Source organism: Cherax quadricarinatus, chromosome 65, assembly GCF_038502225.1.
Source record: "Cherax quadricarinatus isolate ZL_2023a chromosome 65, ASM3850222v1, whole genome shotgun sequence".
Classification (NCBI taxonomy): Eukaryota; Metazoa; Arthropoda; class Malacostraca; order Decapoda; family Parastacidae; genus Cherax; species Cherax quadricarinatus.
In genome coordinates this window covers 12,262,215-12,288,744 of record NC_091356.1, presented here as the reverse complement: position 1 = coordinate 12,288,744, position 26,530 = coordinate 12,262,215, and the positions used below count along the sequence as shown (strand labels likewise).

General features: G+C 38.4%; 1 protein-coding gene across 1 annotated transcript; it reads left to right on the top strand.

The window, feature by feature from the left end:
* The first annotated feature begins 519 nt into the window (after positions 1–519).
* On the top strand, positions 520–17,159 carry l(2)k10201 (lethal (2) k10201). The gene is made up of 4 exons (XM_053793784.2): positions 520–570; positions 3,680–3,835; positions 8,268–8,466; positions 15,011–17,159. The coding sequence occupies exons 2-4, from the start codon at positions 3,681–3,683 to the stop codon at positions 15,488–15,490; spliced, it is 834 nt and encodes a 277-aa protein (XP_053649759.1). The 5' UTR covers positions 520–570; position 3,680; the 3' UTR covers positions 15,491–17,159.
* Positions 17,160–26,530: the final 9,371 nt, after the last annotated feature.

The window sequence follows — 26,530 nt, the reverse complement described above, 5'->3', positions numbered from 1 at the left end:
AGTCTAGGTAATTTACACACATTACTAGGTGTGATAATTGTGTACTTGTACCCAAATAAGCTAAATAAAGAAGTTAAGGGAACTCTCATCCCCCCGGTCCCTTTAGAGATCCAGGGATCGATCCCCGGTACGGGTACAAACGTTAGGACGTGTTTCCTTAAGACACCTGCTGTCCATGTTCACCCATCAGTAAAATAGGTACCTGGGAGTTAGTGGACTGGTGTGGGTCGCATCCTGGGACGAAATTGACCTAATTTACCGGAAATACTCAGCATAACAAGTGGCTTTCTATATAGTAGTATGTATACCTTGTACATGTAGTAGAGATAAAGATTATTATTATTAATTATTATTATTATTAATAATTATTATCAAGAATTATTGCTATTAATAATAATAATAATAATAATAATAATAATAACAATAACAATAATAATAATAATAATAATAATAATTATTATTATTATTATTATTATTATTATTATTATTATTATTATTATTATTATTATTACTATCAAGGTGAACACGTGGGTGAGAGCTCGCGCGCCGGCACGGGTGTCAACAAAGGAGGTAACTGACTGTTACTCACTTAACATTTTTTTTCTATAATATTTCCAGTTAATGTTAGTGACGTTAATTTTTATTATATTCAGGGACCCATCAAGGGACGTGCCTTGATGCCTTCCAGGCGTTTTTGATCCAAGGAATTGGATTTATAATTTTTTCTTCCTTGGGGAGGTTGAACTTGGTTACCTTCTTTTATTCCACATTATTAACCTTTACGGGTTTAGTGCTTCACCCCCTAATTAAAATAAATTATCCTTAAGGGTCTCCTCCCCCTTTATGGAAGGTGCCTTGAGTCTAGTAAGGTGATTTTGATCCAAGGAATTGGATCCGTCCTCCAGTTCCTTGGATCAATGTTGCTGGATGACCCTTTTTGGTTTATCACTTAAGTTGATCATATTATTATTGGGTTGAACCTGGTTACTTCCCGCTCCTCCTGGAGCTGGATAAACCCATGCGGGTTTATTGCAAGTTCTCCCCCAGGGTGCAACCCACAACGGTACTAAATCATGGATATATATAAAACATGGATATCTATTAAATAATAGTATTTATAAGACATGGGTATCTATTAGACAGTGGTTTCTATAAGACATTGGTATCTATTAGTGGTATCTATAAGACAGGTATCTATTAGTGGTGTCTGTAAGACATGGGTATCTGTTAGACAGTGGTATCTATAATATATGGGTATAATAATAATAATAATAATAATAATAATAATAATAATAATAATAATAATAATAATAATAATAATAGTCTTTATTTCTACCTGACATCAGTGACATACTATGCAGAGCATTTCGGGCAGATTAGGTCAGTTTTGTTCCAGGATGCGACCCACACCGGTCTACTAACACCCAGGTACCTATTTTACTGATGGGGGAACATAGACATCCGGTGTCAAGAAACATACCCAATGTTTCTACCTTTGCCAGGAATCGAACCTGGACCCTCGCCATGTGAAGCGAGAGCTTTACCCACCAGGCCACAGAGGTATCTGTAAGACATGGGTATCTGTTAGACAGTGGTTTGTATAAGATATAGGTATCTGGTAGATGGATATGAAAGATGAGGCGAGTCATAGAATTGATGAGGGAAAAAATGTGAGTGGTGCACTGGGGAGTCTGTGGAGACAACTTAATTCATGGAAGCAAAGGAGGAATATATGAGAGTATAGTTATACCAATGCTCTTATATGGGTGTGAAACATCTGTGATGAATGTTACAACAAGGAGAAGGCTGGAGGCAGTGAAGATATGTCTGAGGGCAATGTGTGGTGTGAATATTATACAGAGAATCTGTAGTTTGGAAATAGGAGGAGGTGCAGAATTACCAAAACTATTATCCAGAGGGTTGAGGAAGGGTTGTTGAGGTGGTTTGGACATGTAGAGAGGGTGGATTGAAATAGAATGACTTCGAGAAAATATAAATCTGTAGTAGAGGGAAGGTGGGGTAGGGGTCAGCCTAGGAAAGGTTGGAGGGAGAGGGTCAAGGAGATTTTGTGTGCAAGGGGCTTGGACTTCCATCAAGTGTGCGTGAGCATGTTAGATAGGAGCAAATGGAGGCAAATAATTTTTATGACTTGATGTGCTGTTGGAGTGTGAGCAAAGTAATATTTATGAAGGGATTCAGGGAAACCGTCAGGCTGTCCTTGAGTCCTGGAAATGGGAAGTACAGTGTCTGCACTCTGAAGGAGGGGTTTTAATGTTGCAGTTTTATAATTGTAGTGTAAGCGCACCTCTGGCAAGATAATGATGGAGTAAATGATGAAAGTTTTTCTTTTCCAGGCCATCCTACCTTGGTGGGAGACAGCTGATGTGTTAATAAAATAAAAAAAAAATCTATTAGACATAGGTATCTATTAGTAGTACATATCTACAAGACGTAGGTATCTATTAGACAGTGGTATCTATAAGACATAGGTATCTATCAGTGGTGTCTATAAGACTTGGGTATCTGTTAGACAGTGGTATCTATGAGTTGTACTAAAGAATTGTAGCTGTGCTCCAGTTCCCTGAATTAAGCATGAATGCCTTCCATTACCCCCCATCCCCCCACCCCGACACAGGCGCTGTAAATTCCTACAGGTTTAGTACTTCTCCGTGATAATAATATAAGAGATGTAAATCTCTAAGATAAATTGTTTTTATAAGACGTGAGTACAACTACCATGGGACTGGGGATCACTCCCCAGCATAGGTGGAAATGTTGGGCATATTTCCTTACACCCATCGTCCCTTGTTCACTTAGCAGTAAGTAGATACCTGGGTGCTAGTTGATTGGTGAGTCTCATCCATCCATCCTTCTGTCAGTCTGTTTATATCTGTCTATTTATCTATCCATCTATGTTTGTTGTTTCATGAAGCACTAAGCCCTGGTAGGTCATTAGGTAAGAAATTTTATTCAGGTACAGGTACACATCAGCAGTCACATACATTATCATACATAGCAACATGTGTGTAGATTATCAAGGATAACCCAGAAAAGTCAAAGTGATTTATTTTCATTGGGGTCCTTGATTTCCATCTGTTACTTAACTATGGCTAAATCTCTGACCAATCAGGCCATAGGAGATCACCACATATATACTGCACTTTTTTTTTTTTTAACACATTAGCCATTTCCCTCCAAGGCAGGGTGACCTGAATAAGAAGAAACATTTATCATCATTCACTTCATCACTGACTTGCCAGAGGCATGCCTGTTCTATATTTAGTGTGATATTTTGGAATCTGTCTGTTCCTAAAATTCTCTATATTTTTTTTTTTCAGAAATATCATGTGGTCTAAATACTGTTTTGCCTTTACCAACTTGTATACTGTATGTACTGAGCTTTATGGAAATAAACTTGTAATTGTCAGTGTCAAATGAATTTTGTGCAGTTTGTAGCATTAGAAATATTGTTTATGTATCAGTGCTGTTTGGATTGTGCATTTTTTGTTTTACATTTCCAGCAAAAGATGTGGTAGTAGGAGAAATAACATTTTCACATAGCCTTACCTTGGAGCCTTACTTTATTTACTTCTCTGAGGCTCTGGGTCCTCACATTTGTATCTGAAGGAGGATCCTATTTATACTCTACATATATTAGTAATTAAAGCAATCATTTCAGTATGGGGACTAGTGATGCATGGAGCTACCTGGCCTCACTAGGAGTCAAGCATCGAACCTGGGATGATCCTCTCTTTGCAGAAGGTCTCCGTGTTTGCTGCCCTCTTAGGAAAATACCATGCATTGACCTGGATGATGAAGACTTTCTACACTCTAGGTAATATTAATAAAATTGTATGGGGATTCAGGAAAACCTGTCTGCTAGACTTGATTCCTGGAGTTGGGAAGTACAGTGCTTGCGGTTTTCTGGATCACTCTGCCTTGGCAGGACATTAAGTAAGTACGAAAGATTATTCAGGTACACACAAATACAGTTACATAGATTATCATACATAGCAGCATATGTGTAGAGAACCTAGGATAACCCAAAAAAGCCAGTGACTTATTTCCATTGGCATCCTTTTAATACCTTATTTTTATACTGTAAAGGAGATAATATCTTATTATTATACTATTATACTATAAAGTCATAATAAGAATAATAGATTTTTTTTAACACTGGCCATCTCCCACTATGGTAGGGTGACCCAAAAAAGAAACTTGCATCGTCATTCACACTATCACTGTCTTGCTAGAGGCTTGCAGATATGAGAGTTTATATCCCAAATATCCCAACCCCCCTCCTTTAGAGTTCAGGCACTGTAATTCTCACCTCTAGGACTTGAGTCTGGTTAACTGGTTTCCACGAATCCCTTTGCAAAATAATACATTGCTCACTCTCCAACAGCTCATCAAGTCCCAAAAACCATTTGTTTCCACTCCTATCTAACATGCTCACACATCTTAAACCCCTCCCTTTATAACTTACAGTTGTTAATTTTTATTGTAACTAATCCATGTGTATATTCATTTGTTAGCTCCAGTCATGTCTGAAATATGACATGATTATTTATGCATGTATGAAGTGTTGTTAGGAGGATGATGTGAAGGAGGTTTTGAGAATTATGGGTCTTGAGTATCCAGCAAGCATTCCCTGTCTATGTGAACCTAGTGGTAAATAAGTACCTGGATATTAGTCAACTTTTGTGACTCATATCCTTGGGGCACCATTGATGTATACAGGAGGGCCCCACTTTACTGCCTTTCTCTAATGCAGTGGTTTTCAATTATACCCATTCTTCATTTATTCAGTCTACCTACAAACAAATATATACAGCCTCTCTTCACTCAACAACAGAGTTCCGTTCCTAAGACCATGTCGGTAAATGAATTCGTCGCTAAGTGAGGAGCATACTATAATGGTAGTGGGTTTGTGTCAACCATCTTTGATATTATTTTAATGTCACCTTTGCACCATTTATAACATTTCTGATATATTTTTAAATGTTTATAGTGTACTGTATATTGTAATAAACAGAATAGAGGAAATCATCTCTCATATACATTATTTAGGTATGAATACTGGTCAGAGGGCCCATCATAAGTTTGAGTCATCGGTAAACAAGTATATGTATGTCACTAAGTGAGGAGAGGCTGTATTCACTCACTCTAAGCTAAGAATGAAAATATATGAAGGGAAGTACACATAATTTGTGTGGTGCATATTAAATTTTTAGGCCTAGCTTTATTTCTCACTTTATATATGATAGTATAAACATGTTAACAGGCTTTTATATGCATTTGAAAGTGAAAAAAAGACTGTTTCACTTTACAGTGATTTTTGTTTTACATCAGTAGCCCAGAGCCTCACCTGCTGTATAAGAGGGGCCTTCCTGTATATTACATGTGGCCTGGACTTAAAAAATAGCATATGTGAAATGGCAGTTGTTAGTTTGTAAATATAAAATCTTTAAATACGTGTATGTCTTTGAACTTCTAATTGAAATATGTAAATTATTCTGGTGACTGTGAAATGTAGTTTTACATTTATGTCATATAATGTAGAAATTAATTTTTTATAGAAACTTCAGTACAAGCTCTTATAAAGCTCATCTCTGTATTGTGAAATTTTGTAAATGCAATTGAAAAAGTACAACCAAAATTGAACATGGAAATATCTTCATAGTAAGAGCTATTCAATTTTGGATGCACATTTTGAATTACAGTCACCCAGTCTTCAGTAAGAGGCTTACTCTGTCTCCTCAAACCAGGCTGGAGTACTCACCTAATTGTGGTTGCAGATGCAGACTCAGCTCCTGGTCCTGCCTCTTCACTGATCACTACTAGGTCCTCTCTCTCCCTGCTCCATGAGCTTTATCATAATTCATCTTAAAGCTATGTATGGTTCCTGCTTCTGCTACATCACTTGCTAGACTGTTCCACTTCCTGACAACTCTATGACTGAAGAAATACTTCCTAACATCCCTTTGACTCGTCTGAGTCTTCAACTTCAAGTTCTGACCCCTTGTTTCTGTGTCCCATCTCTGGAACATCCTGTCTGTGTCCACCTTATCTATTCCACACAGTATTTTGTATGTCATTATCATGTCTCCCCTAACCCTCCTGTCCTCCAGTGTCATTAGGTCGATTTCATTTAACCTTTCTTTGTAGGACATTTCCCTTAGCTCTGGAACTAGCCTTGTTGCAAACCTTTGCAACAAGGACTGGAGTGCATAGTGACCTGTGTGTATGGACGGGTCATTATATAGATGAGCTCTACAAGAGCTTACTCTACATTATTAAATTGGGTATTTAAACATTTGAGATTAAGCATTAACCCCTTAATTGTCCTAATGTAGATCTATGTTCTCTCACCCAGCTCTCCAAATACAGTAGTATTTTGAATTTTTTTTAAATTAAAGAGGGCAATTTTCTGTGTGTAATAAGGCCAAAAAAAAAAATTTAGGGTCAATACTTACCGAGATATAAGACTGCGAAATTGGCACTGGATGCTCACCTGATGGCAACATGGAGCCCTGCCGCTTGCAGAAGTGCTGTCGATGTACCTTTTTTTCTTGTTTTTATTTTTATATAATTTTTATGTTCTTATAATTACAATTTGTAGTAGTTTTTGTGATTTCATAGCCAATGTTTGTTCTGACACTAATATTAAGTACTGAAATAGTACCCAAATAGTCACAAACACACTGACAGGTGAACATTTTCACCTGCCTTGGTCATGTACTATTGTCTAGAAATATATTCTTAGTATTTATAGGTTCCAGCAATGTTTTAGACATGCTGGAGTATATATGAAACTCCTTAAAGTATGGTGCAAGACGAGTGTCACTACACTGCTGACACTGCAGCATTGGAGTGACATCTGAAGATCTTGTACTGCCTTGACTTTTTTTGTTTTCACTGTTACACATAAACATATCTGTCTGTTTTTCTGTCTAGCTCTGTCTCTTTTTATCTGTCTTTCTGTCTTCCTGTCTGTCTGCTTGTCTCTCTTCTCAAGTACATTAAGCAGTCTGTAAGCCATTAATTTAGTCTACCCATAATGCCATGGCATGATGGTGGCTCTTGCACTGCAACTCATTATTGTAACTACAGAATCTCAATGTAAACTTTCAAAGAAATAAAAATTGTATTGTATTGTATTGTATTTCTGTCTCAGAGAGAGAGAGCTGCTCATGAACCAACGGGTATTACATATCGATGCAGAGTCGTCATGTCTGATTCCTGAACAAGAGAAAATGTGTATTACTTGCTAGTCATGCTTATTATGCCGTATATCTACAAGCACAGTATAGCACTTTGTCTGGATTTTTTGGGTTATGCTAGGTAATTTACACTATGAATAATAACTGTATTTATGTATACCTGTGAGACAGAGATAAACAGAGATAGAGACAGAGAAAGTGATAGACAGAGATAGAGACAGACAGACAGAGATAGAGTTTGGAAAGCGAGGTAGTGGAGGCAGGATCCATACATAGCTTTAAGCAGACGTATGATAAAGCTCACGGTTCAGGGAGAGTGACCTAGTAGCGACCAGTGAAGAGGCGGGGCCAGGAGCTTGGACTTGGCCCCTGCAACCTCAACTAGGTGAGTACAGCCAAAGTCAATCAGCCACCCACCCACCCACCCAACAGCCAGCCAGCCAGCCAGCCACCCAGCCAGCCACCCAGCCACCCACCCAGCCAACCGGTCTGCTGAACTCGTACCTATTGCACATGTTCCCGAATTGTTTCTCTTTACTTAGGGCATAGGTTATAGGACATTCTGGCAGGTATCAAAATTGAAAGGATGTTGCACAAATGTTGCACATGGGTTATTATCGATGTTATTTCCTTGATCACTTGTGTCTACATCCATCTCAGAGCCACTAAACTCAGGGTCAACATCACTTTCCTCTTAAAAGGGGAGCATTAATACAACATGACATCAGTGAATCCCTGGTGTTTGCTGCGCTGTTTGCTCTAGCTGGCGTTCAGTTGAACTGGTGCTCTCACAAGGTACTAAGTGATCCCAGATTTTTTTAATACTGCACACACCAAGTGTTAAGACCCATTCTATACTGACCAGTTATCTCAGGCCAATCATGCCAAATTTGGAGGCAGGAAAAATGAAACATTGATCTACGTTTGGAGCACTAGTGGTAACAGTGAGATCTAGGTTTGGAGAGTTAAGGGGTTAAAACTTGTGCACATTTTTATTTCACAATTCAAGAGTATTTATTCATATAATTTTCCTATCTGTCACAGGATTGAAACAAAATGCAGTGTAACTGGGTGTAAGAAAACTTTCAGTACAGTGGCTGAGTATGCCAGCCATCAGCGCAGTGCTCACAACTATGTTTGCTCCACATGCAAGCAGTCGCTTCCTTCACACCACTTGCTAGATCTTCATCTTCTCGAGGTTCATGACACGCTATTTAAACTTATGGCAGAAAGACAGCCCATGGTGAGTAGAGCACGTAGGGTTCAATTTCTAATTTTTTTTTTCGTACCTGGGCACAATCACATTACCTTCTCTCCTCTCAGAGACCTGTACTTTCAGTACAGATGGACTATGACTTCTTGATTGCAATTGATGTTACATCAACTTGAGCTTTCCTTGTAGCTTGTAGGATCATCTGTTGCACTACTGCTTCTAGCTGATAGCCCCCTTCAGCTTTTTGGCACCTTGTCACCCGTGTGGGTTGAGTACACAGTATTTTGGGAATACAGTGAGCTCTTATACAGTCACTCTATATAGTGCAATTTTTCATAAATATGAGTAGTAGGCCTAGCTAATTGCTTCATATGTAGGCCTTGAATTATTATCTTCATTGTTTCACTATACCTGACTTGTTTAATTTAATAATTTAATAATTCACGTTAAGTGCTAAACCCATATGGGTCATTCAGTGCAAAGCATGGTGGAGGCTTGATCCTCTGTCTGCTGAATGCAAGACACATTCTTCCTGTTTGTATTCACCTTTATGTCCCACCTGACTTGTTACTACTTGGATATCTGTACAGAGTCAGGTCTGGAAATAGATTGTTTGGAATGATGAATTTTGTGGGAAATCTGATGCCAAAATTAGTGTAATCAGTTGTTGGGACATGTCAGTAATGTGTACCAAAGGCAGAAAACAGTCCATCCAGGTTATAATTATATGTAACCCTTCAACAGGGATATCTTCAATGACCTCGGTGGAAACAAGTCACTTTGTCTGACTTTTTTGGATTATCCTCAGTAATTTACACTATGTATGATAATTGTACTACTTATGTATACCTGTGCCGAAATAAACTTATGTTCTTATACTGGCAAAGGGCTCTTCATCCAAGGAATTGGGGCTACTGTTGGAACAAATATCTTTACTTCCCTTTCTCAGGTGGTATATGATCCTTATGGGTTTGGTGCTTCCCCATGATTATTGTAATAATAATTCTTCATGGGGAAGTGGAACAGAATTCTTCCTCCATGAGCCATGCATGTCATAAGAGGTGACTAAAATGCCGGGACCAAGGGGCTAGTAACCTCTTCTCCTGTATATATTATAAATTTAAATAGAGAGACTTTTGTTTTTTCTTTTTTGGGCCACCCAGCCTTGGTGGGATATGGCCAGTTAGTTGAAATAATAATAATAAAAATAATAATATAATAATTAAAGCAGTAAAGAGTTTTTATGTGGATATTGAAGGCCAGGTTATGGGGATTATATTCCATTAAAAGTTGGCCTTAGACAGAGACTTAGTGATGTTGCCATGGTTGTTTAACATATTTACAGATAAGATGTAAAAGAAGTGAATTTTGGGTGTTGGGGAGAATTGAGGAATTAAAAAATACTGAATCTGATGCAAAGTGAGAGTTGTCACAGTTGCTATTTGCTGATGATGTCTTTTGGAAGATTTCTAAAGAGAAGCTGCAAAGGTTTATTGAGGAATTTTGAGGGCAGTGATAGACTGATCAGATTGTAGGGAAGGAATGCTCAGAAAGTCACTGGAATTGTGATGCGAGTGGACCTCAGGCAAGACAGCTATTGAATGAATGATGGCGAAAGTTTCCTCTTCTGGGTCACCCTACCTTGGTGGGTGGAAGTTGATGTGGTAAACAGTTGTGCACAACTTGGAAATATCCTTCAGATACAATATATAGATGGAGAAATGCCGAGATATCTAGCATATGTAGCTGTCATATTATGTAAGGATATAAAAAAGGTGTGAAGATGCTAAAAAGTGGCCCAAATAAGCTACAAAATGGCTGCCATAGCTAAAAATAATTAGTCGTGAAGAAAAGCTTATAGAATTAGCTATAAGATAAAGATAATAGATAAAGGTTTATTTCTTTGTACAGGGTACAATGTGTAATTAAAATTTTGGTTTGCTTAGTACAAAGAAAGTCACTATCATGCCGGGGCATTTTGGTCAAACTGATCCTAATAATATGTGTTCATTTGCTGTAGGACGAGAACAAGAAGACATAAATAACCACCTTTAAGATTGTAAAAGAAAACAAAAGTATTAAGGAAGACGTTCTAACCTTATCAACAGGAAGGTAAATGATAGGTTAAGGAAGGTTTGTCAGGAAAGTGGGCAAGTGTTTCCTGACATGGTCTTGGCTATATGATGACCTGCAGCTGTAGCTTTTGGTCATCTGACTGAGGCCTTCCACTAGCTTACCCCTCCACCCTTTTATAAATTATGGTTTTGATTACAGTGGAACCTCAGATTTCAAACGTATCACTTATCAAACTCTTCGAAAATCAAACGCTTTTTTCGAACCAACTTTGTCCCTATTATCGAACTCGCCCCTATTTTCGAACCGCCAGGTACCGGACCTGTCCGGCAGCCCGCTCTGTCCGCGTACCCACACAGGCACCGTGAGCCAGTCTGGTTTTGTTGATGCTTGAGTGAACACTAACCTGCGCTCTCATTCAAACATTTTACGATTATTTCATTGTGTTTAGTGCTTGTGGGACTGTGAAATGAGCTACCATGGGCCCAAAGAAACTTGCTAAAGAAAATGAGAAACACCATAGATGTGAAGAAGGAAATAATACAGAAGTATGAGAGTGGTGTGAGACTTGTTGAGCTTGCCAGGATGTATGGGAAAAACAAGTCGACCATCGGTTCTATCCTGGCAAAGAAAGAAATCAGGGAAGCTAATGTTGCGTAAGGTGTTAATATGCTAACAAAAAAAGACCACACACAATCGATCAGGTTGAGAAGTTGTTGCTGGTGTGGATCAAGGATAAAGAGATGGCAGGTGATAGTGTTTCAGAGACCATTATTTGCGAAAAGGCAAGGAAGTTGCATGCCGATCTGGTACAGAAAACTCCTGGAACCAGTGCTGATAGTGAATTTAAGGTCAGCAGAGGCTGGTTTGACAGATTTAAGAAGCGTAGTGGCATACACAATATTGCAAGGCATGGTGAGGCAGCCAGTTTAGACAAACGGGCGGCTGAGAAGCTTGTACAGGAGTTTAAGGTTTACATAGACACTGAAAAATTAAAACCCCAACAAGTGTTCAGTTGTGACAAAACAGGCCTGTTTTGGAAGAAAATGCCAAAGAGGACCTACATTACTCAGGAGGAAAAGGCACTCCCAGGACACAAGCCTATGAAAAATAGGCTTACTCTTTTATTCTGTGCTAACACTAGTGGTGATTTTAAAGTGAAGCCTTTACTTGTGTATCATTCAGAAAATCCCAGAGTGTTTAAGAAAAACAATGCCATAAAGAACAAGTTATGTGTCTTGTGGAAAGCAAATAATAAGGCATGGGTCACAAGGCAAATTTTCAAAGAGTGGGTCCATGAAGTGTTTGGCCCCAGTGTGAGAAAATACCTCCTAGACAATAATTTGCCACTCAAGTGCCTCCTGTTAATGGACAATGCTCCTGCTCATCCTCCAAACTTATTAGACCTCTTGTCTAGGGACTTCAGTTTTATAACAGTGAAGTTCTTGCCTCCTAACACCACTCCTCTCCTCCAGCCCATGGACCAGCAGGTCATTTCTAACTTCAAAAAACTCTACACAAAAGCAATGTTTGAAAAGTGCTTTGAAGTGACCACAGACACTAAGTTGACCCTAAGAGAGTTCTGGAGGAATCACTTCAACATCTAAAACTCCATAAGCCTTATAGGTAAGGCTTGGGAGGGAGTGACTTCCAGGACTTTGAACTCTGCTTGGAGACAGTTGTGGCCAGATTGTGTCCAAAAGAGGGATTTTGAAGGGTTTGAGGCTGACCCTGACCCTGTCCCTTACCCAGCTGACCCTCTGCCTGTTGTGGACCCTATTGTGGCATAGGGGAACACCCTGGGGCTGGAGGTAGGTGGCGAGAGTGTGGAAAAGTTGGTGGAGGACCACAGGGAAGAGCCAACCACTGAAGATCTGGAAGAGCTTCATCTAGAACAGTATCAGACCACAGCTGAGGACCTTGCTTCAGAAGAGGAGGAAGACGGAGTGGATGAGGTGCCTTCTTCAAAGATTAAGGAGATTTGTACCAAGTGGAATGATGTCCAAATGTTTGTGCAGAAGTACCACCCTGAGCAAGCTGAAACAAGCCATTTTTGCAACAAGTTCATTGACAAAACCATGTCCCATTTTAGGGAAATTTTTAAAGAGGTGCCAGAAACAGAGGACTGTGGACAGTTATTTTGTGAGACAGGGGTCCAGTGACTCTCAAGTTGGTCCTAGTGGCATTAAAAGACAGAGAAGGGAAGTAACCCCAGAGAGAGCTTTGATACCTGAAGTCCTCATGGAGGGGGATTCTCCTTCCAAACACTAACCCCAACTCCCTCTCTCCTCCTCCCTATCTTCCAGATGCCATCACCAATCTTCAATAAAGGTAAGTAAAAATGTTATTTTATATGTTTATTTACACTTATTAATACATAATTGAACACTATATTTGTTGTGTGCATGTAAAACTGTAATTAATCTCTATAAAATGTATTTTTTTGTGAATATTTTTGGGTTTCTGGAATGGATTATTGTATTTCCATTGTTTCTTATGGGAAATACTGCTTCGCTTTTCAGACTTTTCAAATTTAGAACTAGCTCCTGGAATGGATTAAGTTCGATATTTGAGGTTCCACTGTATAACCTCTAGATTATGTCTTGGTTTTAGATTACTTCTAACCAGAACTCCTAAATCCTTTTCGCAATCAGTAGTATTAAGATCTACATTATTTAGTTTATATGTCGCATGGTTATTTTCTAAATGTTGGACAGTTAAATAACCATGCCACATATAAACTAAATAATGTAGATCTTAATACTACTGATTGCGAAAAGGATTTAGGAGCTCTGGTTAGCAGTAATCTAAAACCAAGACAACAGTGCATTAGTGTTCGCAATAAAGCTAACAGAATTCCTGGCTTCATATCTAGAAGTATAAATAATAGAAGTCCTCAGGTTGTTCTTCAACTCTGTATATCCTTGGTTAGGCCTCATTTAGACTATGCTGCTCAGTTCTGGTCACAGTATTACAGAATGGATATAAATGCCCTGGAAAACATACAGAGGAGGATGACAAAGATGATCCCATGTATCAGAAATCTCCCCTATGAGGATAGACTGAGGGCCCTGAATTAGCACTCTCTTGAAAGGCGTAGAATTAGGAGGGATATGATCAAGGTGTATAAATGGAAAACAGGAATAAATAAAGGGAATGTAAATAGTGTGCTGAAAATTTCCAGCCAAGACAAGACTCGCAGCAATGGTTTAAAGTTGGAAAAATTCAGATTCAGGAAGGATATAGGAAAGCACTGGTTTGGTAATAGAGTTGTGGATGAGTGGAACAAACTCCCGAGTACAGTTATTGAGGCTAAAACGTTGTGTAGTTTTAAAAATAGGTTAGATAAATACATGAGTGGGTGTGGGTGGGTGTGAGTTGGACCTGACTAGTTTGTGCTGATGGGTCTGGTGCCATGCTCCTTCCTTGAGTGGAGGTGACCAGACTGGGTGAGTCATTGGGCTAATCCGGGGGGGAGGGGGCATGGACCTGCTCCGCATGGGTCAGTAGGCCCATTGCAGTGTTCCTTCTTTCTTATGTTCTATGTATAGGTGTTGTGTCACTTTTTAATGTTTGTACAGACTGTTGCATCTTGGGTCAAGTATACCACAAACCAACATGTATAATATTTTTCAAATCTCTCAAATACCTCTTCAGAACCCTTACATGGTATTACATGGCATTTATAAGTAAGGGTAAACACAGATACGTATATGACCTGTCATATATCTGTGGTTTTTAGATTTAAAAAGATAAAAGATAAAGATTTTATTTCTTTGCTAAGGTTACAGTGTGTAATTACAATTTTGATTTGTTAATACAAAGAAAGCCACTGTCATGCTGGGGCATTTCAGGCAGACTTATCCTAGTACTTAAAAACTACTTGAGATCAATGTTATTTTCCTTTGGTTTGGAGATGAGAATATAGATTATGACACAAGATTTCTGTTTTAATGGTTTAACTGATAAGTTTAGTGAGTAAGTGTGAGAAAGTAAGGACTAATGATGACAAATAAGAGACAAGTGCAACACTTTGGTATCTTTAGTGTGGAGATATTTTGCCAGCCAGTGACTTTGATCAGTCCATTATGTAGAGTGATGGTGGAGACAGTAGAAGACACGAAGTAGTAGTAGTTTGAGGAGATCAGTCTCTCAGCTTTGATAAATTTGTTGCACACACTTGCACTGAACACCTACTTTCAAGGCTAAGGGACTGATCATTTCAAACTACTACTACATGTCTTTCACAGTCTTCGGTGGTATTCTTTGTATTGGCTTGATCAAGTCACTGTGTGGTGAACCTTCTCTACAGTAAAGATATGCAAGTGTTGCACATGTGTTTTATTCATCTAGTTATCATTTTTGTAAGCCATTAATATATAATGCAGGCTAATGGCATAGAGAAAAATTGAAGCTAAACCAATAAATTAAGTTTTATAAAGTGAGAGCAGTAGAATGACATGTTAAATATAACCAGTCTTTAATATTGTCCCTCGTGCAGTATCAGTGCTTCCTGGAAACATGCTCTGAGAAGTTTGGCAGTCCTACCGAGAGGAAGGCTCACTGTATAGACAATCACAAGTTCCCAGCAGACTTTCGCTTTGACGTGGCATGGAGGAAATTAGGAAATTGCAGAAAACTAGAGAAAATGAACCAAAGTGGAGCAGCTATGGAATGCGAAGAGACTGGTCTTGAGACTGTCACAGTGAAAGAAGAGTCAGCAATTGTAATCAATAAAAAGAACGGTGATGCCACTGTTGATAGAAAAAAAGTTGCATACAAAATTCCAAATTGTGTATCATTTGGAGTTGGAGTTCCGAGAGGTTTTATTCGAGGGAATAAAAGAAGAGGCCAAAGAAAGGGTGGGGTCACTCACTGGCACCAGAGGACATGTCCATCTAATTCCATCAAAACCAACATTGAAGAAGTTAGTATGAAAGATTTAGAAGCAGCATTATGTACTGAATCAGTAATTCCTTGATGAAGATTTTGTTTTATTTAAATAGCTGTTCATGTGAATTTTTAGTTGCTCTAAGATTACTATACATGTACAAGCCTTTGATTTAGATTTTTTATGTATTGTACAGTAAATCCTCAGTTTAACAGACTTCAGAAATACAGGACAAAATCTGCTGGGTCAGTCAGTTCAGAAAAAACAGACAAGGTCAGTTGGTTACAAAATTGTCCATTAGGTTATGATCGCAGCAAAATGGTCTCTTCTCTGTCCACCACGATTGTTATTACCTGCCACCCACTACCCTCCTGTTAGTTCATTAAATTGATGGGTTAACTTGATGTAATACCTCTTATTATTCTTAATTCAAAGATTACATAAATTATCTCCCATATTTCAGACCAATTCAAACTTAAATTTTATGTTGTGCATTACTTGTAATGTATGTATGTGACTTGTAATCGATATTGCATAATATATCTTGACTCTTGGCTTCTAAAATGCAGTACAGTAATAGATACTGAAGTGTTAAAAAAATAGATTTTTGAGAAAGTGCTGTCTTGGTTAGTACGAGTTCATTTTGTAACTATCCAGAGCAATAAATTATTTATGGGGTATTTTGATTGCCAAATTGGTCAGTTATTTATGGGGTATTTTATTTTGATTTCCAAATTGGGCGAAGTTATTGGTTCTATGAAGATATATTAAACTTTGAGACTTAATGTAGATGCCATTGTGCACTACATATTAAGCTCTGCTCAGTGAGGACTCTTAACCTTTTTGATGACACATTGCAGTATTACTTTGTAATCAATTACATTTTCTTCACCTCTGCTTTTATTGTCCGTGGTTTCCTCTATTGAGAGAGTGAATACCCCTCTGTAGATTCCCTCAGTGTATACTGTAAAGTCTTCTGCTATATACCTTTCCTATGTACTTGCTCTCACTTTTTTCAATATCTATCTCTCATCTCTCTTATATATGTATATATATGCAAAACAACCACTCTGAAAGAATAGGGAAATTCCAAGCGCTTTCGTGACTACTCACATTATCAAGGAACTATGAAAGTGAAGCATCCAAGGAAGCTATTTAAGGGGTCCGGCCAGCATCTCACTATCAGATCCCACAACGGTTAAACACGTGACGCGTGGCGAGCCAACTTGGATAGGTCCTTTGCACAACTCACCCCCAAGCTATTCTACCCAAGAAAATTTAAAAATTATTTGTCCAGTGTATTATTAAATTCTTCCCAAATTCTATTAATTATAAATGGATCTAATTTATATAAACCAAAGGAAATATTCATATTACGTATTGTCAAAACTGCTTTTTATGAAACAAGATTCAATTATATTCCTGTCGACCATGGACTTGCTTAATACTACTTTCTCAACTTTTTGAAAATCAATTGGATGGTTAAAATCTCTTACATGAATAAATAGAGCATTGGAATCTTGTCCAGTTCTAATGCTATATTTATGTTGTTTTAATCTTAGTTCGAGATTTTTACCAGTTTGACCGTAATAAACTTTATCGCAAATTTTACAAGGAATCTTATAGACACATCCATCAGCATTTTGGGGGGAATTCTTTATCAAAAGTTTTTTTACTGGGATCTGATAGTGAGGTGCTGGCCGGACCCCTTAAATAGCTTCCTTGGATGCTTCACTTTCATAGTTCCTTGATAATGTGAGTAGTCACGAAAGCGCTTGGAATTTCTCTATTCTTTCAGAGTGGTTGTTTTGCATATTTTGAAATCACCTGTTTACTGTGATCTTATTGCACGCATATGTATATATATATATGTATATATATATATATATATATATATATATATATATATATATATATATATATATATATATATATATATATATATATATATATATATATATATATATTATTCTTTTTAGTAATCTTTACAGGAAAAGGGGTTACTAGCCCATTGTTCCCGGCATTTTAGTTGACTTTTACAACACGCATGGCTTACGGAGGAAAGATTCTTATTCCACTTATCCATGGATATAAAAGGAAAAGTAATAAGACCAAGAACTATTAAGATAAAATCAAAGAAAACTCAGATGTGTGTGTATAAATAAATGTGTACATGTATGTGTAGTGTGACCTAAGTGTAAGTAGAAGTAGCAAGACATACCTGTAATCTTGCATATTTATGAGACAGACAAAAGACACCAGCAATCCTACCATCATGTAAAACAATTACAGGCTTTTGTTTTACATTCACTTGGCAGGACAGTAGTACCTCCCTGGGTGGTTGCTGTCTACCAACCTACTACCAGGGTGTGTAGAAGAGAGGGAGACTACTTCCCGGTAAAAGTAGGTCTTAGACAGGGATGTGTAATGTCACCATGGTTGTTTAATATATTTATAGATGGGGTTGTAAAAGAAGTAAATGCTAGGGTGTTCGGGAGAGGGGTGGGATTAAATTATGGGGAATCAAATTCAAAATGGGAATTGACACAGTTACTTTTCGCTGATGATACTGTGCTTATGGGAGATTCTAAAGAAAAATTGCAAAGGTTAGTGGATGAGTTTGAGAATGTGTGTAAAGGTAGAAAGTTGAAAGTGAACATAGAAAAGAGTAAGGTGATGAGGGTATCAAATGATTTAGATAAAGAAAAATTGGATATCAAATTGGGGAGGAGGAGTATGGAAGAAGTGAATGTTTTCAGATACTTGGGAGTTGACGTGTCGGCGGATGGATTTATGAAGGATGAGGTTAATCATAGAATTGATGAGGGAAAAAAGGTGAGTGGTGCGTTGAGGTATATGTGGAGTCAAAAAACGTTATCTATGGAGGCAAAGAAGGGAATGTATGAAAGTATAGTAGTACCAACACTCTTATATGGATGTGAAGCTTGGGTGGTAAATGCAGCAGCGAGGAGACGGTTGGAGGCAGTGGAGATGTCCTGTCTAAGGGCAATGTGTGGTGTAAATATTATGCAGAAAATTCAGAGTGTGGAAATTAGGAGAAGGTGTGGAGTTAATAAAAGCATTAGTCAGAGGGCAGAAGAGGGGTTGTTGAGGTGGTTTGGTCATTTAGAGAGAATGGATCAAAGTAGAATGACATTAAAAGCATATAAATCTATAGGGGAAGGAAAGAGGGGTAGGGGTCGTCCTCGAAAGGGTTGGAAAGAGGGGGTAAAGGAGGTTTTGTGGGCGAGGGGCTTGGACTTCCAGCAAGCGTGCATGAGCGTGTTAGATAGGAGTGAATGGAGACGAATGATACTTGGGACCTGACGATCTGTTGGAGTGTGAGCAGGGTAATATTTAGTGAAGGGATTCATGGAAACCTGTTATTTTCATATAGTCGGACTTGAATCCTGGAAATGGGAAGTACAATGCCTGCACTTTAAAGGAGGGGTTTGGGATATTGGCAGTTTGGAGGGGTATGTTGTGTATCTTTATACGTATATGCTTCTAAACTGTTGTATTCTGAGCACCTCTGCAAAAGCAGTGATAATGTGTGAGTGTGGTGAAAGTGTTGAATGATGATGAAAGTATTTTCTTTTTGGGGATTTTCTTTCTTTTTTGGGTCACCCTGCCTCGGTGGGAGACGACCAACTTGTTGAAAAAAAAAAAAAATAGGTATATATATATATATATATATATATATATATATAAGATATATATATCTATATCTATATCTATCTATATCTATATATATCTATATATATCTACATTGTTTTTATTATTATCACACTGGCCGATTCCCACCAAGGCAGGGTGGCCCGAAAAAGAAAAACTTTCACCATCATTCACTCCATCACTGTCTTGCCAGAAGGGTGCTTTACACTACAGTTTAAACTGCAACATTAACACCCCTCCTTCAGAGTGCAGGCACTGTACTTCCCATCTCCAGGACTCAAGTCTGGCCTGCCGGTTTCCCTGAACCCCTTCATAAATGTTACTTTGCTCACACTCCAACAGCACGTCAAGTATTAAAAACAATTTGTCTCCATTCACTCCTATCAAACACGCTCACGCATGCCTGCTGGAAGTCCAAGCCCTTCGCACACAAAACCTCCTTTACCCCCTCCCTCCAACCTTTCCTAGGCTGACCCCTACCCCGCCTTCCTTCCACTACAGACTGATACACTCTTGAAGTCACTCTGTTTCGCTCCATTCTCTTTACATGTCCAAACCACCTCAACAACCCTTCCTCAGCCCTCTGGACAACAGTTTTGGTAATCCCGCACCTCCTCCTAACTTCCAAACTACGAATTCTCTGCATTATATTCACACCACACATTGCCCTCAGACATGACATCTCCACTGCCTCCAGCCTTCTCCTCGCTGCAACATTCATCACCCATGCTTCACACCCATATAAGAGCGTTGGTAAAACTATACTCTCATACATTTCCCTCTTTGCCTCCAAGGACTAAGTTCTTTGTCTCCACAGACTCCTAAGTGCACCACTCACCCTTTTCCCCTCATCAATTCTATGATTCACCTCATCTTTCATAGACCCATCCGCTGACACGTCCACTCCCAAATACAGTGGACCCCCACTTAATGATCACCTCCCAATGCGACCAATTATGTTAGTGTATTTATGTAAGTGCGTTTGTACGTGTATGTTTGGGGGTCTGAAATGGACTAATCTACTTCACAATATTCCTTATGGGAACAAATTCGGTCAGTACTGGCACCTGAACATACTTCTGGAATGAAAAAATATCGTTAACCGGGAGTCCACTGTATCTGAATACATTCACCTCCTCCATACTCTCTCCCTCCAATCTGATATCCAATCTTTCATCACCTAATCTTTTTGTTATCCTCATAACCTTACTCTTTCCTGTATTCACTTTTAATTTTCTTCTTTTGCACACCCTACCAAATTCATCCACCAATCTCTGCAACTTCTTTTCAGAATCTCCCAAGAGCACAGTGTCATCAGCAAAGAGCAGCTGTGACAACTCCCACTTTGTGTGTGATTCTTTATCTTTTAACTCCAAGCCTCTTGCCAAGACCCTCGCATTTACTTCTCTTACAACCCCATCTATAAATATATTAAACAACCACGGTGACATCACACATCCTTGTCTAAGGCCTACTTTTACTGGGAAATAATTTCCCTCTTTCCTACATACTCTAACTTGAGCCTCACTATCCTCATAAAAACTCTTCACTACTTTCAGTAACCTACCTCCTACACCATACACCTGCAACATCTGCCACATTGCCCCCCTATCCACCCTGTCATACGCCTTTTCCAAATCCATAAATGCCACAAAGACCTCTTTAGCCTTATCTAAATACTGTTCACTTATATGCTTCACTGTAAACACCTGGTCCACACACCCCCTACCTTTCCTAAAGCCTCCTTGTTCATCTGCTATCCTATTCTCCGTCTTACTCTTAATTCTTTCATTAATAACTCTACCATACACTTTACTAGGTATACTCAACAGACTTATCCCCCTATAATTTTTGCACTCTCTTTTGTCCCCTTTGTCTTTATACAAAGGAACTATGCATGCTCTCTGCCAATCCCTAGGTACATATATATATATATATATATATATATATATATATATATATATATATATATATATATATATATATATATATATATATATATATATATATATATATATATATATATATATTGGCAGTTTGGAGGGATATGTTGTGTATCTTTATATGTGTATGCTTCTAGACTGTTGTATTCTGAGCACCTCTGCAAAAACAGTGATAATGTGCGAGTGTGGTGAAAGTGTTGAATGATGATGAAAGTATTTTCTTTTTGGGGATTTTCTTTCTTTTTTGGGTCACCCTGCCTCGGTGGGAGACGGCCGACTTGTTGAAAAAAAAAAAAAAAAAAAAAAAAAAAAAAAAAAAAAAAATGAAAAAAAATTAAAAAAAAAAAAAAATATATATATATATATATATATATATATATATATATATATATATATATATATATATATATATATATATATATATATATATATATATATATATATATATATATATATATATATATATATATATATACAGTGAACCCCCGCTTAACGATCACCTCCCAATGCGACCAATTGTGTAAGTGTATTTATGTAAGCGCGTTTGTACGTGTATGTTTGGGGGTCTGAAATGGACTAATCTACTTCACAATATTCCTTATGGGAACAAATTCGGTCAGTACTGGCACCTGAACATACTTCTGGAATGAAAAAATATCGTTAATCGGGGGTCCACTGTATATACAGTATATATATATACGTATATATATATATATTTCTTTCAACACACCGGCCGTATCCCACCAAGGCAGGGTGGCCCAAAAGGAAAAACGAAAGTTTCTCCTTTCAAATTTAGTAATATATACAGGAGAAGGGGTTACTAGCCCCTTGCTCCCGGCATTTTAGTCGCCTCTTACAACACGCATGGCTTACGGAGGAAGAATTCTGTTCCACTTCCCCATGGAGATAAGAGGAAATAAACAAGAACAAGAACTAGAAAGAAAATAGAAGAAAACCAAGAGGGGTATGTATATATACGCTTGTACATGTATGTGTAGTGTGACCTAAGTAGAAGTAGCAAGACGTACCTGAAATCTTGCATGTTCATGAGACAGAAAAAAGGACACCAGCAATCCTACCATCATGTAAAACAATTACAGGCTTTCGTTTTACACTCACTTGGCAGGACGGTAGTACCTCCCTGGGCGGTTGCTGTCTACCAACCTACTACCTAGGATATATATATATATATATATATATATATATATATATATATATATATATATATATATATATATATATATATATATATATATATATGTATATATATTTTATTAACACACTGGCCGATTCCCACCAAGGCAGGTTGGCCCGAAAAAGAAAAACTTTCACCATCATTCACTCCATCACTGTCTTGCCAGAAGGGTGCTTTACACTACAGTTTTTAAACTGCAACATTAACACCCCTGTGGGTGTGGGTGTGTGAGTGTGTGAGTGAGTGTGGGAGAGGTGCATGAGGCATTACGTAGAATGAAAGAGGGTAAAGCAGCTGGAACTGACGGGATCATGACACAAATGTTAAAAGCAGTTGGAGATATAGTGTTGGAGTGGTTGGTATTTTTGTTTAATAAATGTATGAAAATGTAGGTAGTAGGTTGGTAGACAGCAACCGCCCAGGGAGGTACTATCGTCCTGCCAAGTGAGTGTAAAACGGAAACCTGTAATTGTTTTACACGATGGTAGGATTGCTGGTGTCTTTTTTCTGTCTCATAAACATGCAAGATTTCAGGTACATCTTGCTACTTCTACTTACACTTAAGGCACACTACACATACATGTACAAGCATATATATATACATACCCCTCTGAGTTTTCTTCTATTTTCTTTCTAGTTCTTGTTCTTGTTTATTTCCTCTTATCTCCATGGGGAAGTGGAGCAGAATTCTTCCTCCGTAAGCCATGCATGTTGTAAGAGGCGACTAAAATGCCGGGAGCAAGGGGCTAGTAACCCCTTCTCCTCTATAAATTACTAAATTTAAAAAGGGAAACTTTGGTTTTTCTTTTTGGGCCACCCTGCCTCGGTGGGATACGGCCGGTTTGTTGAAAGAAGAAGAAGAAATGTACGAAAATGTAGGCAGTAGGTTGGTAGACAGCAACCGCCCAGAGAAGTACTACTGTCCTGCCAAGTGAGTGTAAAACGAAAGCCTGTAATTGTTTTACATGATGGTAGGATTGCTGGTGTCTTTTGTCTGTCTCATAAATATGCATGATTACAGGTACGTCTTGCTACTTCTACTTACACTTAAGTCACACTACGCATACGTGTACAAGCATACATATACACACCCCTCTGGGTTTTCTTCTATTTTCTTTCTAATTCTTGTTCTTGTTTATTTCCTCTTATCTCCATGGGGGAGTGGAACAGAATTCTTTCTTTGTAAGCCATGCGTGTTGTAAGAGGCGACTAAAATGCCGGGAACAAGGGGCTAGTAACCCCTTCTCCTGTATATATTACTAAATTTAAAAGGACAAACTTTAGTTTTTTCTTTTGGGCCACCCAGCCTCGGTGGGATACAGCAGGTACGTTGAAAGAAAGAAAATGTACGAAATTGGGGAAGGTACCTAGGGATTGGCGGAGACCATGTATAGTCCCTTCATATAAAGGGAAAGGGGACAAAAGAGATTGTAAAAATTATAGAGGAATAAGTTTACTGAGTATACCAGGAAAAGTGTACGGTAGGGTTATAATTGAAAGAATTAGGGGCAAGACAGAATGTAGGATTGCGGATGAGCAAGGAGGTTTTAGAGTGGGCAGGGGATGTATAGATCAAGTGTTTACATTGAAGCATATATGTGAACAGTATTTAGATAAAGGGTGGGAAGTTTTTATTGCATTTATGGATTTAGAAAAGGCATATGATAGAGTGGATAGGGGAGCAGTGTGGCAGATGTTGCAAGTATATCGAGTAGGTGGTAAGTTACTAAATGCTGCAAAGAGTTTTTATAAGGATAGTGAGGCTCAGGTTAGGGTGTGTAGAAGAGAGGGAGACTACTTCCCGGTAAAAGTAGGTCTTAGACAGGGATGTGCAATGTCACCATGGTTGTTTAATATATTTATAGATGGGGTTGTAAAAGAAGTAAATGCTAGGGTGTTCAGGAGAGGGGTGGGATTAAATTATGGGGAATAAAATACAAAATGGGAATTGACACAGTTGCTTTTTGCTGATGATACTATGCTTATGGGAGATTCTAAAGAAAAATTGCGAAGTTTAGTGGACAAGTTTGGGAGTGTGTGTAAAGGTAGAAAGTTGAAAGTGAACATAGAAGAGTAAAGTGATGAGGGTATCAAATGATTTAGATAGAGAAAAATTGGATGTCAGATTGGGGAGGAGGAGTATGGAAGAAGTGAATGTTTTCAGATACTTGGGAGTTGACGTGTCGGCGGATGGATTTATGAAGGATGAGATTAATCATAGAATTGACAAGGGAGAAAAGGTGAGTGGTGCGTTGAGGTGTATGTGGAGACAAAAAATGTTATCTATGGAGGCAAAGAAGGGAAATATGAAAGTATAGTAGTACCAACACTCTTATATGGATGTGAAGCTTGGGTTGTGAATGCAGCAGCGAGGAGGCGGTTGGAGTCAGTGGAGATGTCCTGTCTAAGGGCAGTGTGCGGTGTAAATATTATGCAGAAAATTCGGACTGTGGAAATTAGGAGAAGGTGTGGAGTTAATAAAAGTATTAGTGAGAGGTCTGAAGAGGGGTTGTTGAGGTGGTTTGGTCATTTAGAGAGAAAGGATCAAAGTAGAATGACATGGAGAGCATTTAAATCTGTAGGGGAAGGAAGGGGAGGTAGGAGTAGTTCTCGAAAAGGTTGGAAGGAAGGGGTAAGGGAGGTTTTGTGGGCGAGGGGCTTGGACTTCCAGCAGGCATGCGTGAGCATGTTCAATAGGAGTGAATGGAGACGAATGGTATTTGGGACCTGACGATCTGTTGGAGTGTGAGCAGGGTAATATTTAGTGAAGGGATTCATGGAAACCGGTTATTTTCATATAGTCGGACTTGAGTCCTGGAAATGGGAAGTACAATGCCTGCACTTTAAAGGAGGGGTTTGGGAAATTGGCAGTTTGGAGGGATATGTTGTGTATCTTTATACGTATATGCTTCTAAACTGTTGTATTCTGAGTACCTCTGCTAAAGCAGTGATAATGTGTGAGTGTGGTGAAAGTGTTGAATGATGATGAAAGTATTATCTTTTTGGGGATTTTCTTTCTTTTTTGGGTCACCCTGCCTCGGTGGGAGACGGCCGACTTGAAAAAAAAAAAAAATATATGTATCTATATCTCCATATCTCTATCTCTCTCTATATCTCTCTCTCTCTCTCTCTCTCTCTCTCTCTCTCTCTCTCTCTCTCTCTCTCTCTCTCTCTCTCTCTCTCTCTCTCTCTCTCTCTCTATCTCTATCTCTCTATCTCTCTCTCTCTCTCAGATAAGATAAGATAAGATACGATAGTTTATTTCTTTGTAAAGGTGGCAATGTGTAATTACAGTTTTGATTTGCTAAGTACAACTATAGCCACTATTATGACGGGGCATTTTGTTTTTACTGTACTATTACTGCTGCTACTGCTACAGTACAATAATACTTCATTCAAGTTACTCACTCATAGTCTCAGATGTTCCCCAGATATCTAACAATACTTTTAAAAGTTTCTCCATTGCTTATCCACATAAAATATAATACTGTAACCTTGATGGTCTCTGGAAACTTTTATGAGAATCAGCATTAGGAAACTTAACATCTGAATGACTGATTCGTGGTATCATAGGTCATCAGTTATCTGGCGACTAGTTACTTGGCGTCCAGCATTTTCGTCCATTTTGTTTTTTTGTGCTCTCTAAACAGATAATGCAGAAAAGGTATGTGCAAACAAAAGGGACCATGATGACCGTGATAGGGTGTACAGTAGTCTCCCCATATCCACGGGGGATTGGGGAGACTATGTACTGTACATTTCAAGATATACTGTGGATACCTGAAACCATGGATAGTAGCAAACCCGGTATATAAGTCATTTTTCATTTACATACATGCTGATGATAAAGTTTAATTGATAAATTATGCACAACAAGTGGAGAATTATCACTTATTCACTGATATGAAGCCCTTCACGGCTTCTCTGAGGCTTTGAAGAACTGCTTCCATCACTACTTTTGCGCTTTGTGATCATTATTAAACGAAATTAAAGGTTATTTTTGGGCTACGGTAAAGTGTGGATAACTGAAACCATGGAAACCGAACCCACAGATATTGCGGTTCTTTTGTATTTCAAAATCTCCCTCACCCTTTTCCCAGTGGGTGCTTGATAACACATGAGGTACAGGAGGGCCCATGCTTTACAGCACTTCACTTTACAGTGTTTCGCTAGTACAGCAGTTTTCAATTATACTCATCTTCATATACAGTGGACCCCCGCATAACAATCACCTCCGAATGTGACCAATTATGTAAGTGTATTTATGTAAGTGCGTTTGTACGTGTATGTTTGGGGGTCTGAAATGGAATAATCTAC